This window comes from Haplochromis burtoni, unplaced genomic scaffold, assembly GCF_018398535.1.
Source record: "Haplochromis burtoni strain Fernald_Lab_line unplaced genomic scaffold, NCSU_Asbu1 Contig_7, whole genome shotgun sequence".
Taxonomy (NCBI): Eukaryota; Metazoa; Chordata; class Actinopteri; order Cichliformes; family Cichlidae; genus Haplochromis; species Haplochromis burtoni.
Genome location: NW_024582368.1, coordinates 1,910,552 through 1,926,924, shown reverse-complemented (window position 1 = coordinate 1,926,924; position 16,373 = coordinate 1,910,552). Strand labels below are relative to the sequence as shown.

Below are 16,373 nucleotides of genomic sequence, written 5' to 3'. Positions count from 1 at the left end.
AAACAAAAGTGATGGAAACACACAGATCGATGGCTATGAAAAGCTCAGTATCACACCTCAAAACCATCCAGAGGACTTTTTTTTTTCCACATTCTCACCTGAAATAAAGAAGATGAGGATCCAATAATATTGAACAAATACGTTTTGGAGAAATTTGGACCTCAGAGCTGCATTAACAACCTTTTATATGTTTCTTCCCGCTGATTCAAAGTCACAGAGTAATGGAAAAAACTGTACACAATACACAGGTACTTAATACAAAGCCAGTGAGAGTGCATTTAAATCAATTCCTTACAATGTTGGACTGTTTATTGGGGACTGTGTGTATTTAATGTGTGTGAGTTGTCACCGACAGACACGCAGTACCATGTAGATGCCAGTAATAGTTAGGTACAGTACTGTACATTCACAATGTATTCACAAAGGGTATATACAACAGCTCTGGAAACACTGTCGGGTCATGCAGGTTGTTTTTTTTCTTCCCCCTCCCAAACAGTAATAAAACAACAAAAGATCAGTACAGTCATACAGATTTTTTTTCTGTGTGTGTGTGTGTTTGATTTTTTTTTTATAAAACAGTGATTTTAAAAACTTCTGTGGATGTCTGTGGGATGCTGAAATCCTGCTGTTACACCAACACACAGTAATATCCAGACTCAACCCCTTACAAAAAGCACAGGACAGCTGCGGTGACTGATTCGTGTCAATAAAGGGAAAGGGAGCAGGAGGTTGAACGAAGAAAACACAAAGACGCTGACAAAGAACAAAAAACCCCCGATGAATTTACAATAAAATAATAAATATAAAGACTAGAAAGATAATGATTTGATCAAGCACATCTAGGCTGGACAAAAGACAACAGGAGCCGTTGGCACACATGCACTTGTGATGGAAACGGTGCTGAATTCGATGAGAAGTGAAACGTCACAATAAATACACAGGTGCTGAGACAGCTCTTTAAGCTAGATTGTCCCCTCCCTCCCCCCTCCTCTTCTGTCTCAAACTTTCTCTCTCCTGCTGTTTTCCACGTACGCTCGCAGGCAAACGAAAGAGGACGCGGAAACACACTCGCAGTCGGGCACACACACACACCACATTTCACACTATGTGCACTCGCCTCCTCCGCTGACACTCAAGGACAATTGAGTTTGTCCTCTCAGTGCACTGATTCTGATGAGTTCCAGTTATTTAACCACCTCACGCACACACAGACACACACACACACATTCAGAAGTCTAGGGAGGTGGGGGGGTGGCAAGGTCAAAGGGCATGGCATACGCCAAAGTTTTGGAAGAACACATTTCAAGGGTAAAAACACTCTTACAAGACAATGTCTTTGCCGCCGACTCTCGTCCTTTTTTTTTAAAATGAAAATTATAGATATTTATATAAACAACAAAGCTACAACACTTTTCCTGGAGCCCACAACGGCTCCTGTCTCCTCTGTGTTGATTACATATAATGATTATAGCTGCACAGTTTTTCAGTTGAAAAAAAGTCACAAATATTTAATATATATATATGTATATGTATACATATATACACACACACACATATATATATATATATGTATATATGAAGTCACTTTAGTGCCCACCGACATGGCTGTAAATGGCGTGTTTTGAGTCAGAGGTGGTGGAACTGGTGTGTTGAATCTTTGCACAAGCGAAAGAAGGAAGTGTGGGGGACGAGAGGCTCTCCTGCTCTCTCCCTAGGAGTTCCCAAACAGGTGCCCCCCCCCCAGCTGTGCTCCTGTGCCGCACATTCTCTGTTTGTGTGTAAGTGCATAAGAAAGCTGATTTGAAGTGTTAACAGGAGGTCGGTCAGGCGTCTGTGGACGGGGTGGTCCGACACGTCACGACTCCCGCGGGGGTGAACGAGGGGCTCGTGGGCAAGGCGAAGGTGCTAGTTGTTCTCAAAAAGGGAGAGGAGGTCGTCGTTGCTGTTGGTGGGAAGGTCGGGGGGGTCCAGGTACGAGAGTAGCTCTTCTGGATTCGCCAGTTCGGGAAGCAACTGTGCACGAAAGGCAGAAAAAAACAAAAACATGATTTCTTTTGTTCTTTTTTTCAAGGAAGGCAAATTTACCTTTTCTAGTGACTTCATATGAAGTGTTGATTTTATTTATTAACCTTTATTTAACCAGGAAGATCCCATTGAGATTAAAAACCTCTTTTTCAAGGGAGACCTGGCCAAGATAGGCAGCAGCAGATGTCTCACAGTTACAGAAATTACTCAAACACAGGCAGCAACAACACACATGCAACAATAAGTGAAAGAATACAAATAAAATAAAAAATAAAATTCAATAAAATTCGTCAATCAATAAAGTTGATGCTAGCGTGCACATAAACAGCTACCGCCGAGAGTCAAATGTTAACAGAAAACAGCAGAGAGATGAGAGCAGCTGCGGCAGACAACAGGTCAACAGTTAGCTTACGGCACCCAAAGCAGACACACTTACATCCAGGGAGGGTTCGGGCATATCCTGGGCTCCCTGACCCATCTGCCCATCTGAGGAGGGGTTAAAGTTCAGATCGCTGTGAGGATGACTGTTCTGCCCGGGATGCTGAGGCTGCGGCTGAGGCTGCGACTGGCGAGGCGGGTGCGATGATTGGCCACTGTGATGCAAGGGCTGCCCTGACTGGACACTGTGATGTAAAGGCGGCCCTGTTTGGCCGCCGGGGTGGGGAGACGCATGCAAGCTCTGCTGCTGCTGCATGGAGTTATGGGACTGATCGGAATGGGACATCTGCAAGTGCGAGAGGGCAAACAAAGAGCGACAGTGAAGGAGAGACGGGAGGGGAAAAAAGGAGGAGGATAAAGCGAGAGAGACACAGAGAGGGAAGGAGAGAGTGTTAAGGGGGGAAGGAAGGGGGGGAGCGAAATGAGTTCCAGCGTGAATAATATGGAACAGGCTTTCTAAATGGAAGCTGCGATCAGCAGACATGTACAGCTGCAACATTATACGGTGACATGAGCATGTGAGCATGACTGAGCACACATGCTGGCTAGAGGCACAGGCTGCACCTTGGTCAGATAAGAAATACAGGTGTTCAGTACGGCACAGATTCTCTAGAGAGTTTCTTCCTCAGACTAAGCAGCAAACATGACTAACTTAGCATCGCATTAAAAAAAGCCCAAATATATGAAAAGCTTAATGTGCAACTTTATTCCCATAAACCATGAGCAGCCAAAGTCAGATGTACTCACTGGATCATTCATGCTGTGGCTGAGGGGCTTATCCTGTGGGAGGAGACCACCAGGCCCGTCCGGAGGATGGGATAGCTGAGGTCCATGGATGAAGTCATTCATAGGGGGACCCCCTCCACCTCCTCCGCCGCCGGAGGGGTTCCCGTGAGGGAAGTCGAAATTCCCCTGGGTGTGGTAGCTGTTGCCTACAAGGAGAGAAGATAAAACACATCTTTTGAAGGGGCTAACTGCAGTTTGGTCCCGCTCACTCATTTGATGAGGAATCCCTGATGTTGCAAATAAAATGTACCTTTATCAAAGCAGTTACATAACAGGATATACCCATTCTACTTTCTTTTTTACTGATGAGAAACATTTATCAGAGCAGGAACATTTTTTAAAACAGTTTCAGCATAAAACTCTCCTTGGGGCTGTTTCTTTGTTTAATGCACTAGAGACACATCAATAGATCCTGCTGCAAAATGCACAACGGCTCATTCTTCCGATAAATGAGATGACTCTCCTGTTATTTTTCTACACTGCAGGACGCTGCCTGCTTTTCATTACCTGCTCCCGGGTAATCTCCCCCGTTGCCACTAACATGTTGACCGGGGTGTGGTGGGTATGGACTCGGCCCAGGTCCAGGCCCAGATCCTGGGCCGGGGCCTGGCCCTAGCTGTGCGATCATTTCCATCACATTAGGCATGGTCATCTGACTCGGGCTCATTGTTTTAAAGCGCTTGGCCAGCGGTGCGTCGGGGTCTTCTTTGATGTGTAGCTCAGACTTGATGGGGACAGGTCGCCAGCTACATGTGGGGTCTATAGTTACCTCCTCAAACTCTGAACTATTGGAGGAGAAAACAAATCATGTTGGCTTCACGTCTAAACAATTTGTGCGTGTAAAAACAGGCTAAACAGAGTGAACTTACTTTTGGATGGCATTCAGGATTCCCCACATGTACTGATCCACCTCCAGACCTTCTAATAACGCAGTTTTACTATAAAAAAAAAAAACAGAATAAAAACAACACATAAGCTACTGGATGGATTCCCTAAACGTATTTTTACACAAGCCTCCTTACTTGCACACAGGACACCTCCATGTCCCCCTCTCACAGTTGAGCTGCAAGTAGGACTCCAGATCAAAGCACTGCAGACAGAAACATCACAAATCCTCATTAGGATAATATTCTTCCGTTCACTGCAACACCAGGCACGCATTTCCATTAACATTATTTCCACTTAAATGCACGCAAACCTGAACATGCTTGCAGTCGTGCCCCCTCGCAGGTAGCTGGATGCGTCTGAACGTGATGGGACATTTCAAAGACACTTTAATGGCCGTCTGCTCCACGCCGTCTTCCCCGTTAAGAGTAGTGTTGCCCGCCGAGGCCGCAACGCTGCTGAAGTTTCTCTTAACTGAAAATATAAAGTGTCACAGAGGGAGCAGTCATAGATGTGCTTAAAGAACGATAAAGAGAAACAGGGTTGAGTTCACTGAATTCGGATGTATTATTGAACATTAATTACGCAAAGGAGCCGTACTCTTGGTGATGCAGTGTTCTGCAGGGAGGAGTCTCTTCTTCAGGAGCCCCTGGAGGACGGATCGCACAGATGGCCTGTGGACCAGCTGAAGCACAAACAGGTGGGACTGCAAAGAAAAGAAGCCATGAACACAAGCAGAATTAGTACAGACAGCTGAATCTCATTCATACTCCAGACAATGCAAATTTAAATCACGTGTGTGTAAATCCCTCCAGCTTGTCTGAACTAATGAATGAAGCCGCTACATATCAAAGCTTCTAGTCGGTGCTCTGAGAATGCGAATACTCACACAACAGCATGCGGTGACCGTAATTTGGATGGTGTTCCTCCCGGGTTGGCAAACGTGCTTCAGGTGCAGGGGTTTGTGGGAGGTTTTGTTGTCTCCCCTCTCGATGGTGAGAGGCGTGGCGTTGACGCTGACCTGGACGGAAGCAGGCCAGTTGGTGTTCATTTGCCTGTCTTCATGATGGTAGCACTTAAACTGCAGCTCGAGGTCAGACCTTCGAGGGTAACCAGAGGAATAACAGTTAGTGGAAAAAACTGGGAAAAACAAAACGACTGTACAATACATCAGGCACAAATAGAGGTTAACCAATTCTAATGAGTTTGAAAGTCAATCTTTGGTTTTTTTCTTGTTTCCCTTCCTTAGGATGACTTATTGACAGACACCCATCCACTGAGACCATTTCTGATGACGCTTCATGAATAGCAGATGGATCAAGTGAAGGGTCAGATGCCAGATTTTGGATTTTGCCTGTTTTTTAAGACCTGTAACTTCATCTTTTGCCCTCCACATGTCCAATTTACTCAATTTTTTAAGGACATACTGCACACCCTGAAGACATATGCCAGGTTTTTGGCTCATGGTTGTTTGTTTTTGGCAGCTATGAGGAAAGAACTGAAAATGACTGGAAAAGCAGGCAGTGTCCAAATAAAAACTTTGAAAGATCTCCAGAAATCCTGGGGAACTATTGCTTAAGACCACTTTATAAAAAACACGGGTGCCAGTTTAGCTCAGGGGGTGAGGAGATGTCGCAAGGCTGAATGCAACAACTCGGGTTTGATTCTGACCCAAGGCCCTCGCTCTCCCTCCTTTCCTGTGTACTCTTCACTATTACATTATCTGATGAAGGCAAAAACCTTGCAAAGAAAAAAAAAGAAATCTGCCTCCTTCGATGTCAAATACAAAGAAATGAAGCGGATTGTATGTAGGCAACACTGTGCTAGCTTACGACAAATCAAGATTCTCACTATTAATAAACTCTGCAGTAACACGTGATTTAGTATGTGATTTAGTATCTCATGTCTGTCACATTCATGTGGCGCTATAACAACAGCCTAAAATAACAGCACCCACAATGTAGCAACTTTCACCACACATCCATTTTAGTGCTTGCTGTGCATATGCTGCACTAGTAACAACAAATACGAAACTACAAGGTTTTTACCTCCACATGAGGGTCTGGTGGACGGACGGTCGAAGGTGGAAGACGTGGTTGCTGACAGCCAGGTTGTGCTCCAAGCGGAACGGTTCCAGCACCACTCCGTCCCTGACTGGGAACGTCAGACGTAGTTCCTCGTTGGGGATAGCTGCAGACGAGGAAAACGGGAGAGGATGGCTTTTAATCTCAGAATGTAAATGTCAGGAGGCGAGATAAAAGGATAAAAAGGACAAAAACAGACAAATGAGTCATGTGAACGACTCGTTTCAGGTCTGCTTGGGTACTTACTTGGAGGGGGCGGAAGCGCTGTCATATTTGGTTTCATGTCGGCTGGAAACGGGGGCTTCACATCCTGGTTTGGCGACAGATACGGCGGAATACTACTTCCCGGGGTCATGGGAGGTGTGGGGTTTCCGGGGACTGGAGAGTGTGGGTAGTTACCAGGCCTGGGGGGCTAAAGAAAGGTGGGGGAAGTGCAATAATCAAAAGATCTGTTAAAGTCATTTCACAGACATGAAAGGCTCAAATCTGGCACCAATGTCTTCACCTGCTAAGACTGAAATTGCACTTTTACATGGGTACGAAGGAAAAACATACCCCACTGCCTTGGCCGTAAGAGTATCCGCCTCCAGAGAAGTTGGTGCTCTGACCGTTGAAGGGCTCCTGCTGAATAAGGAAAAGCAAAAAAGAATTGATACAGTTCCCTTTAGTGCCAGGGATGCACTATAGTTTAGGTGACAAGGGTTCAAACGTCCTGATCTTCTGAATAATTCGCTTCCTTTGCCCCCTTTGTGACCCTGAGTATGCATAAATGATGGACTAACAAACCTTGTAGTACTGGCTCATGGGCATGCCAGGCGGGTACTGCCCTTGGCCCTGTTGCCCCGGCATCCTCTGGCTGGGGTAGTTAGGAGAGGGCAATGGTCTGGAGGCATTTGATGAGGGATACTGCCCCTGCTGTTGGAACTGACTGTTTGGCCCATACTGCTGACCTCCATAGCTTCCCTTCAAGAAGAAAGTTTAAAAAAAAGAAGAAAAGACATTATATATATATACATGTCTCAGGTGCTACAACAAGAAGAATATTCATGTCTGATATTTCCACTCACATCTCCAGGATATGGCCTCTTTATCCCCTGCATGGGTATGCCCTGTCGAGGTCCACCGGGATAACCTTGCTGAGGCATCCTCTGGCTGTGAGCTCCAAAAGGCGTCATGCCTGGGGTTCTCGCCTGGTTTATACCCATTGGAGGGCCGCTCATATTGGGGTTGTTCATGGCAGATCCCATGCTGGATGGATTCATTCCCCCAGGGGGACCTCGTGGGCCTGGCTGATTCATAAACTGGCTATTGTAGGCTGGAGCATGGCCCATCTGGAACGATGGACACATCTGGAGAAAACAACCGAATAATTAATGGCTACATTTTGCAGCAGGTAGTTACCTAACATCTTCCTCCATCAAACTGTTTGCCTCATAGCAGATGTGTACTGTACCTGTCCATACTGGTTCATGTCTTTATTCTGGGTTTCCTGCAGAGCCGCTACAGTGGCTGTTGCAGTGGCTGTCGCGGTAGCAGCAGCGGCAGCAACAGCAGCAGCTGCAGCTGCAGCAGCTGGCTGGGTGAAGTCACCAGGAGGACGTGTGTGGGAGGCCATTCCCATACCTCCTGGTGGTGCATTCGGGCCTCCAGAGTAACTGATGAACACATGATTTATGTTTTAACCACTCTTTTAAAACCGGAGCTGCTGTCTTAAAGAATAAAAAAGAAGACTGGTATCCCGTTTCTCACCTCCCGCTGTATCCTCCAGGACCACCGGGGTAGCCGGGCCTGCCGTACATGCTCTGCTGCATGTATGATTGGCTGGAACCGCCTTTATTTGGGAATTGTTGCTGCTGCGCATTGAACTGGGGTGAATTGAGCCCTGCTGCATTGCCAGACATGCCCGATCCCACTGGGTTACCCCCAGGATTCATGGGGTTATTGCTGTTTGCCATTGGGTTGCCTAGCACCTATATTTAACAAAGAAACAAAGAGGAAGTGAAACTATCTGCTAGGTTTGTGCAATAAACCTGTCTTAAAACTGTTTGCTGAACTCATATAATTACAGAGTGGGTGCTTTTCATGCATGGACATACCTGACTCTGTGATGTGTTGGTAACGCCCCACACTGTTGTAACCACGGACAATGACCCAGGGGGCTGGTTGGCGTTTTGTTGCCAGGGGACAGAGTCATAGGGAAATGAGCCATCACTGGAAAACAGATCAAAACACAAACAATGTGCCTGATGTCACTTAAAGTTCTGAGTAACTCTAGGGTTTCTTAAGCCGAAATGTTCATTCAATTTAAATGTCTGGCGTTGAGTTTCACACCACATTTCGAGCCAGGAAATCTGCTAATGACTGCACAAGTAAGATGAGTCAAAATTTCCAAATGTGCCGATATGGACTCGTCTGTCCGCATGCACCGGTAAACATCTAAGTTCTTCGAATAAGGATAGGTAGTACACATCTGGAATGTTTAGCGTTCAGATTTAAAACAAATAGAGTAAAATACGAGATTCTGTTACACATGATAAACAAGCTAAGTCTCCATGAGGGGAGAGGCAAGTGGCCAGCAGTGTGGGAGGGAACTGCTGCTCTTGGAAGGCACCCTGTTTTCCCTGAGAGGTTAGCTCTCAGAATGGACGACATGTTCAATATTTCCTCATAAATACACATTATCCCAAGATCTTCAGCAGAAGCAAACAGGACTCTTGGCTAACTCCAGGCTTTTTTTTCCCTTCTCTTTTTGTTTTTTTGAGAGAGGTCCGAGCACATGCTGTTCTCTAAAAGCATTACCTCACATCTGTCTTCCCTCTAGGTTTGCCCTTGCACTTCACATCACTTCACTTCCACAAATTTTTCTGGCTTTTCTCCAATCAGTGGAAACCCTCATGAGGCCTGAATGTTAGATGTGAACCTTAATTTCTTTAATGACTTCCTCTGATGCCTTATAAACACTATATTGCCAAAAGTATTCACTCACCCATCCAATTCATTGAACTCACGTGTTCCAATCACTTCCATGACTACGGTGTATAAATTTAAGCACCTAAGAATGCAGACTGTTTCTACAATGATCTGTGAAAGAACATGTTGCTCTCAGGAACTCCAAGGTGGTACTGTGATAGGACGCCCCCTGTACTGCTAAATATCAGTCAGCTGTTATAACAAAGTGGAAGTGATTGGGAACGACAACAACTCAACCATGAGGTTGTAGGCCACGTAAAATCAGAGAGTGGGGTCAGCAGGTGCTGAGGCGCACAGTGCACAGAGGTCGCCAACTTTCTGCAGTCAGTCGTTACAGACCTCAAAACTTCCTGTGGCCTTCACAGTGTGTGGCAAACTTCATGGAATCGGCTTCCACGGCCAAACAGCTGCATCCAAGCCTTAAATCACAAGCTCAGTGCAAAGTGTCAGATGCAGTGATGTAAAGCGTGCCGCCACTGGACTCGAGAGCAGTGGAGACGTATTGCCTGGACTGACGAATCACACTTCTCCATCTGGCAATCCGATGGGTGAGTCTGGGTTTGGCGGTTGCCAGGAGAATGCTTCTTGTCTGACTGCACTGTACCCAATGTAACGTTTGGTGCAGGGGGTTTATAGTGTGGGGCTGTTTTTCAGCAGTTGGCCTCAGCGCCTTACTTCCAGTAAAAGAAACTCTTAATGCTTTAACATTTTGGACTTTGTGGAAACAGTTTGGTATGGAAGAACTTGACTGGTCTGCACAGAGTCCTAACTTCAACCTGACAGATCACCTTCGGGATGAATTAGAGTGGAGACTGTTATCTAGGCCTCATCGTCGATTATCAGTGTGTGATCTCAGAATGGTGAAAAATTCCCATAAGCACTCCTAAACCTTGTGGAAAGCCTTCCTAGAAGAGTTGGAGCTATTATAGCTGCAGAGGCTGGGCCGACATAATATTAAACCCTATGGACTTAGAATGGGATGTCTCAAGTTCACATGCATGGGAAGCTGGCAATATATTGTACACTGGTTATTCAGATGCAGTTTCCTCCCACCACACACTTTATTGAAAATGTGACTTTACTGAGAGCCAACTGCAGCAGGCTTTGTAATCTGACAGGGCATGTATCTCACCTGTGCGTGAGGCCGGGCTTCATGCTGTTCATGCCGGGCTGCATGGGGACTTTCCCCTGCGGTTCGTTCTGTCTGTTCTTCTGGTGACGCAGAAGGAGGAGGCGACCCAGCTCCTCGCACCACGACGACAGCAGGGCTGCAAGGAGAGCACAATGACAGGTTCATGATTCCTCGTGTGCACAACTGGTCTGCACTGGGTACTCATGTATTATCAGATGCATGTTTATGGCTCTATGGTTGCAAATGATCACACAGAATGTCGCTTATAACAGAGTTTTAAAGTTTTCCTTCAATAAACACAATTACAGGTGTCTAACGGTTGCAGCTTGATGTTACTGCTAAAGCCTCCAGGGGGCAGCCTAATGCAACACTTCCATTATCAATCGCTCTGTGTAGTTTCCACAACAGCTGCCTTACACGTCATATCAACCTGCAGAGTCAAATATAAACTGAGATCTATGTACAGCACAAAGGACCTCCCAGTTTTCTCTGCCACTGTGAGGAAAAAGCTGAAATGGAGCGTGAGAGGCAGACACCAGTGAGTGATTGGGGTTACAGATAAGAGCCGTGTAGAAAGTAAGAAACAGTAACATCTTCAGTCCTCCACTTCCTTCATTCATCAGCACCACTTTATTCTTTGCCTCGTTGTCCTCTCATGTCTCTAAGGACTAATCAGACAGCCTTCTCATCCCGCCTTCATGAAGATAAGAGTTGGGATTTTTTGTTCTTGTTCCAATGATGTGCCAATTTTATTTGATTTTGTTGTGTTTTTTCCCAATGCCAATCAAGTTGTCTTCTTTCTTTTTTTTTAATCGATGGGTTATTTGAAAGTTGCCTTGACAAACATCAGCCTAACAAAAGAAAGGTTACCGTGTTCATCATTTTATTAAATAGTTTAAGATGCTATTTATAGCCTTGTAGAGCCAGATACAGCAGCTTTTAGAAGGTGCTGTTACTAGGTTTGGGGCAGAGGGGGTGTTACAAAGTCCATGACACTGAAATTGGCACTGCATTAAGATTTACACCATGTCTAAATGATCTAAATGAAAGGAAATTAAAAACATGACATGACAAGTGATTATTTCTGAAGTCACTCGAAAAAGACGAGGAGTGAAAGGAACAACAAAGAAAGGAGAGAAGGGAAAAATAAAGGAGAGGAGCGGTTACATTTTCCTCTGCAGGGTGGAGAGAGCCAAGCCTCCTAGTTAAAGAGGAATTATTCCACCCTGCCATTACGGAGAGCTTATCTCCCCACTAAATCACCACCTCCACACAGAGGGACTGTCTCTTCAACAGGCAACCCACCATTTAGACCTAAAACTCCAAGCTCGAGTGATGGGAGTTGCTTTGAGGCAGGGAGAGACAGGCAGAGGACAAAAGAGAGCAATGGCGACTTATCACATCAGCGTGGTTATGAGCTACTGAATCTAACAAGCTGCCAAGGCCAGATGTCATTCATAATAGAGTGAGGGTCTGCTCTGGGCGTCGTGCATATTTAGCGAGCTTAGTACAGTGTACATGACCTTGTTTTCACCTCACAGCCCCCTGTGTTAAAACCTCTGCCAACACTATCACACACCCACAACTCACCCGCCATACTCCTCTCGCTTTACGTCTTTACGGCCCTCCTCTTTACAGAGCCCCGCACGCCCTCGGTCCTCATACAAATTTAAATAGCATTCTGATGGCATCTGTCTCTACTACTATCCATTAAGTTGTTTTGTTGACTTCACTAATGGAGAACATGAGGTGCAGATGTCAAGCGTGCAGACAACCCAGCCAACAAAAACAGAAGAATATAAAGACAAGGTCTCCGTCTCATTACACCTCTCTTTATTTCATCTTTCTATTCATTCCTGTTGAATGAATAGAAAGATGAAACTAAAGCCTTCAGTTTGTTCTGAAGGTGCTAACAGCTGGCTGGTTGAGACAAGTTAAGGTCAGCTACTTAAAGATTCTTCTTTAAAGCCTTTCTCACTCTCTTCCGTCTTTTGTTTCTAATATTAAAGAATGCCATGTTTCTATTCTCTGGTAACTTTAACATGATTGCAACTTTACTTAAGAATGAGAGAATCCTGAAACCAGCAAGATTACTGAGATAGTTCAGCTTTGGGAAATGGTACTTTTAAGAGTGATGGGAGGTCTTCTGGCTCGGTTCCCTTAGAAGAGCTGGCTCTTATGGCTCCCAAATGGCTCTTCAATCGGAGCCTTCTATTTTAGCCCAATTTATTAATTATACATATTTTGTGTGCTGGGAAACTTTTTTTAATGCATCATTTTGACACAGGTCTTAATTTTGTGAATTCAATACTGCTATGGGAGAACATACATGGGGCTTAAGGCCTGCAGTCTACAATATCCTCGAAATGCGTCGTTACTTCACTTTTTCCTTGCGTTTAAATCCGGCTCCCTGTCTCTCTGTTGCTGTGTTCCAGATATCTTGGAGTTGCGTCACTCCCAAGTTAGCGCGTTCCAGATACAGTGAGGGAAAATTTATTTTGGTTCTTACCAACTTAGAGCCATTCAGGTATCACTAGCAACACGGCATAATACTTATTTTTATGCTCTTAAAAAACACATTCGTGGATAAAGCCCAATCAGTCACGTTTAGTGAGTTACAAATACACAACAGTGGCAAAACAGGTTCAAAGTCTACAGTTTTAGTACTGTTTATGTTCAGTGCTGCCATCTTGGATCGCTACCTCAGGTTATGTTGGTCTGCTCCAACATTCCGGGAAATCCAAATTGACGTGGTGTTCCACAAAAAAATCATCTAAGGGAACACGAAAATTTGTACGACTACTATCGCTGTCTTCCCAACTGATGCCCCCCTTCCTTCTTTTACATAATGGTATAATCTAAGTCTGAAACTGCAGTTCCACAAATGGCCACTTGAGGCTCAAAAAACATCATAAAATGCCCAAATTTTACAGCACAATTAAACGTATTTACGTTTCTGTACCAGCCTGACATTTAAAGTGTTTTGGTCCTTATTCCTATATAAATGTCACCATTCATGAAAAGTCTGGAGTCAGGTGGGTCTTGACACAGTTCACAGTTACTCTTTCCACCCGACGATCAAGTGATCATTCCTGCTGTACATCTTTAAGCTGCACGTGTAGGCGGTGCACTGTAACGTAAATTCTCTGTAGACAAATCAGCATAGTCACAGGTGAAAAGCTAGTGGGTCATTTAAAAAAGCTAGAATGAGTTTACAATATATAATCCAAGCATGCCCACTTCTGGCACCAACCCCCTACCCCACAAAAAACCAAACAAACCACTTGGTAACCTAAAGGCTTCACAACACTCATCCACTAAACAACGGGTTACTCACAGTGGCTACATCTAGCTTTAAACGGTGAGATTATCCTATTTCTGCTGAATAGCTACACTGTCAGGGCTACTTGATAATGTGCTGACAATTTACAGTTGGGTAAAAAAGTATAGAGATTGTAGCTGATGGAGAAAGTGTTCCTGAAACTACTTTCTCGACGCATCAGTCTGACAGTCTTTCACAACAATAACATCATAAACTGCTGTTTTTACCTGCATCGAAGAGTCAGCTCTCAGTTACGCCGTGCTGTGCTTTTAAATAGTTCCATCATCAAATTCTTTCGAAAGCATTTAATAGAGATTCTCCTTGTCCTTGACTTGCAGCTGGTGAGCCCACAGATATTCAGCAAATGAGTTTATCTAAGCTAATCTCACCATCTGAGACTTTCTAAAAAGCATTCAAAAAGCTGACAGAGTCAAGCGCTTCTTCGTAATACATGACTAAAACCACAGTTACTGATCTGCCTGACTAATATCTGTAGACAACGGTGACATTCAAGCCTCTGGGGCTCATCTGAAGCTACTATTCTGTTCTAACAAGTTTCAGTGGATTCTCCAGCCTTAAACAGAGCCTCCTCCTGAGCACATAGACTGCTCTGCAGGGAAAGCCGGACATAAGCTGAAGCTCTCGTGAACCCGTTCCAACCATCTCCGTTTCTTAGAAGCTGGGACTTTTAATTGAATAATGCCCAGAGACATATGGGTCCTCCTCACTCAAGCTGTATTTAATGCTATATGGCTGACTGATAGCAGAAGCCCTGGCTCATTCTCACCTCACCTCAGCCCCTCTGGGAGCAGAAGGGAGGGAGAATAAGCCCTGGTAACAGGCTGCAAGGCCCATTAACTAATGACAGAGTGTATGTACAAGTCCTTTTTACAAGGAAACCCAAATGCTAATTACTATGAACTCTGGCAGTGCTGTGTGTGTGTAAGCATCTGCGTGTGCGGTAAAAGCCTTCTGCTACTGAGCATATCATTTCCCTTAGAAATCCTGACAGATTGCTAATACTTTAAATGTATCCGCCCTAATATAATTGAGTTAGCCGCAAGACAGCGACCCCACTTTGTTGATAAACACCTGACCTGTTCTGAAATATGAAGCCGGTGCTCTGCCACGTATAAGCGCAAGGTATTCAACTTTCAGCAAAGATGCTGAAGGCAACAGCAAAAGAGTGCTGCTGTGCTGTGGCCCTAAATCACTGTACTAAGTGTACTATTGTGTAGTTAAAGATTTAAAGAGTGAACACAGCGAAGCAGCCCTGTGTCTGAGCATGCCAAGTGCAGAGGTAAAGTGAACTTCCACCCACTCAAACGACTATTTCAGAGGGTGACATCTGCATTAAAAGAGGAACAGAGTTCACCACGCATTTAATACAGCGTAATTACAGTGTGTATAAATAAAAGTAAATTAAAAAACAAAACAGACAGGCCATTTTGGCGGGGGGAAAGCAATGGCATGTCACACTTTTTATAAAAATGACTGAAGATGTGAAGTCGCTTTATATATGATCAATACGCAAACATTAAGAAAAGAAGCTGGGTAAAACTGCCCCACCACGGAGGGGGGGGTGTCATTTTCAGCAGAAGAACGTAAATACAGCATCAGCTGAGGTGCATTATCAAAAGTATATTATGGCAGCCATGTTTCCAAAATGGAATTAAAACAGTACAAATGCGGTAAGCAAAAGAAAAGAGCTGATGTCTAAATACTGTGAACTGCGACTAAAAGAAAGTACTGTTGAGTTTTCAAAGCCTGTATGAGAAGAGTGCTCCGGAGTGTCAGCCCTTTCCCTTTTCTTTTTTTTAAAGCTTGCATGGCAACTGAAATTCAGTGCAAGAGAAGTGCACCTGTTTCCTCTTAAGACTGCAGTTACAGCCATGACTGCACTGTGATACCATGATACTGATATGGAATATCTATTACTGACACAGTATCACGTAGCAGCTGGAGGGCTTGGCTGTTTTATGCATACATATTTAAGGGTTAGCTGCTTTCAAGAAAGCTGCTAAAAAGGAGATGTTACATAAGACTTTCTGAGCCTCATTAGTTTGGATGGCAACACAAAGAACGGCTGAAGGAGTTTTATGAAGTAGAAACAGGTAGAGATTTCTTGCTGCTCGTACTCCTCTTTGTACGATTCTGACAGAAGAAGCAACTGCAAAGTATAAACTCGGTTAAATAGCTTAATGAGGTTGGTTTGCACAAAAGCTCAAACACGTTTGAGCCACATTCAGCAAAAGCATTGTCCTAATTGTGGAGGATTTAATCAGTTTAATCTTCAGCAGTAATGCACATCCCTCATACTGTACACTCTCACATCAAGCCTGATCCTAAAATTACCACACAAAAAAAGAAAAAAAGCCTCTGTCACAAGTCGCGGCACGCTTTGATAGAGACATGTAACACCGAACATGCAGCTCTACTGTAGTTTTTGTTGATAACAAAACACACACACACAAAAAGAAAATACTACATGAAAAATTACACTTTCTGAGCATGAACACTGCGGCACTAGACAAAGAAGCCTTCTGAGACAATGTGTGGGATGATAAAAAAGAAAAAAAAGAAGCAATTTATAATAGATATCAAAAGCAGAGGTCTGTAAAACACTGGCAGGTAGAATTATGCTGTGTGGGTACAAAATATTATGCAAAATACAAATATGGAGGGGATATAAAATCCTGTGGAAAAACAGAAATCATGCTTTTTGCCGAAG

General features: G+C 44.4%; 1 protein-coding gene across 9 annotated transcripts in view; it reads right to left on the bottom strand.

The window, feature by feature from the left end:
* Positions 1-87: 87 nt before the first annotated feature.
* The window catches only part of zmiz1a (zinc finger, MIZ-type containing 1a), a 106,351-nt gene continuing 90,065 nt past the window's right edge, over positions 88-16,373 (bottom strand). For 7 of the 9 annotated variants that reach the window (XM_005914033.3, XM_005914036.3, XM_042224302.1 and 4 more), the window contains 18 exons: positions 10,321-10,456; positions 8,315-8,429; positions 7,968-8,188; positions 7,672-7,873; positions 7,286-7,567; positions 7,005-7,181; positions 6,774-6,842; positions 6,465-6,630; positions 6,183-6,324; positions 5,024-5,234; positions 4,735-4,840; positions 4,448-4,608; positions 4,272-4,339; positions 4,119-4,187; positions 3,757-4,034; positions 3,211-3,395; positions 2,462-2,749; positions 88-2,013 (listed from right to left, as the gene is read on the bottom strand). In XM_005914033.3, coding sequence (XP_005914095.1) covers positions 1,906-2,013; positions 2,462-2,749; positions 3,211-3,395; positions 3,757-4,034; positions 4,119-4,187; positions 4,272-4,339; positions 4,448-4,608; positions 4,735-4,840; positions 5,024-5,234; positions 6,183-6,324; positions 6,465-6,630; positions 6,774-6,842; positions 7,005-7,181; positions 7,286-7,567; positions 7,672-7,873; positions 7,968-8,188; positions 8,315-8,429; positions 10,321-10,456 — 2,984 coding nt within the window. In that variant the 3' untranslated portion in view covers positions 88-1,905. The remainder of the gene's footprint in view (positions 2,014-2,461; positions 2,750-3,210; positions 3,396-3,756; positions 4,035-4,118; positions 4,188-4,271; positions 4,340-4,447; positions 4,609-4,734; positions 4,841-5,023; positions 5,235-6,182; positions 6,325-6,464; positions 6,631-6,773; positions 6,843-7,004; positions 7,182-7,285; positions 7,568-7,671; positions 7,874-7,967; positions 8,189-8,314; positions 8,430-10,320; positions 10,457-16,373) is intronic. The other 2 variants (XM_005914035.3, XM_005914037.3) reach the window with 2 other exon arrangements.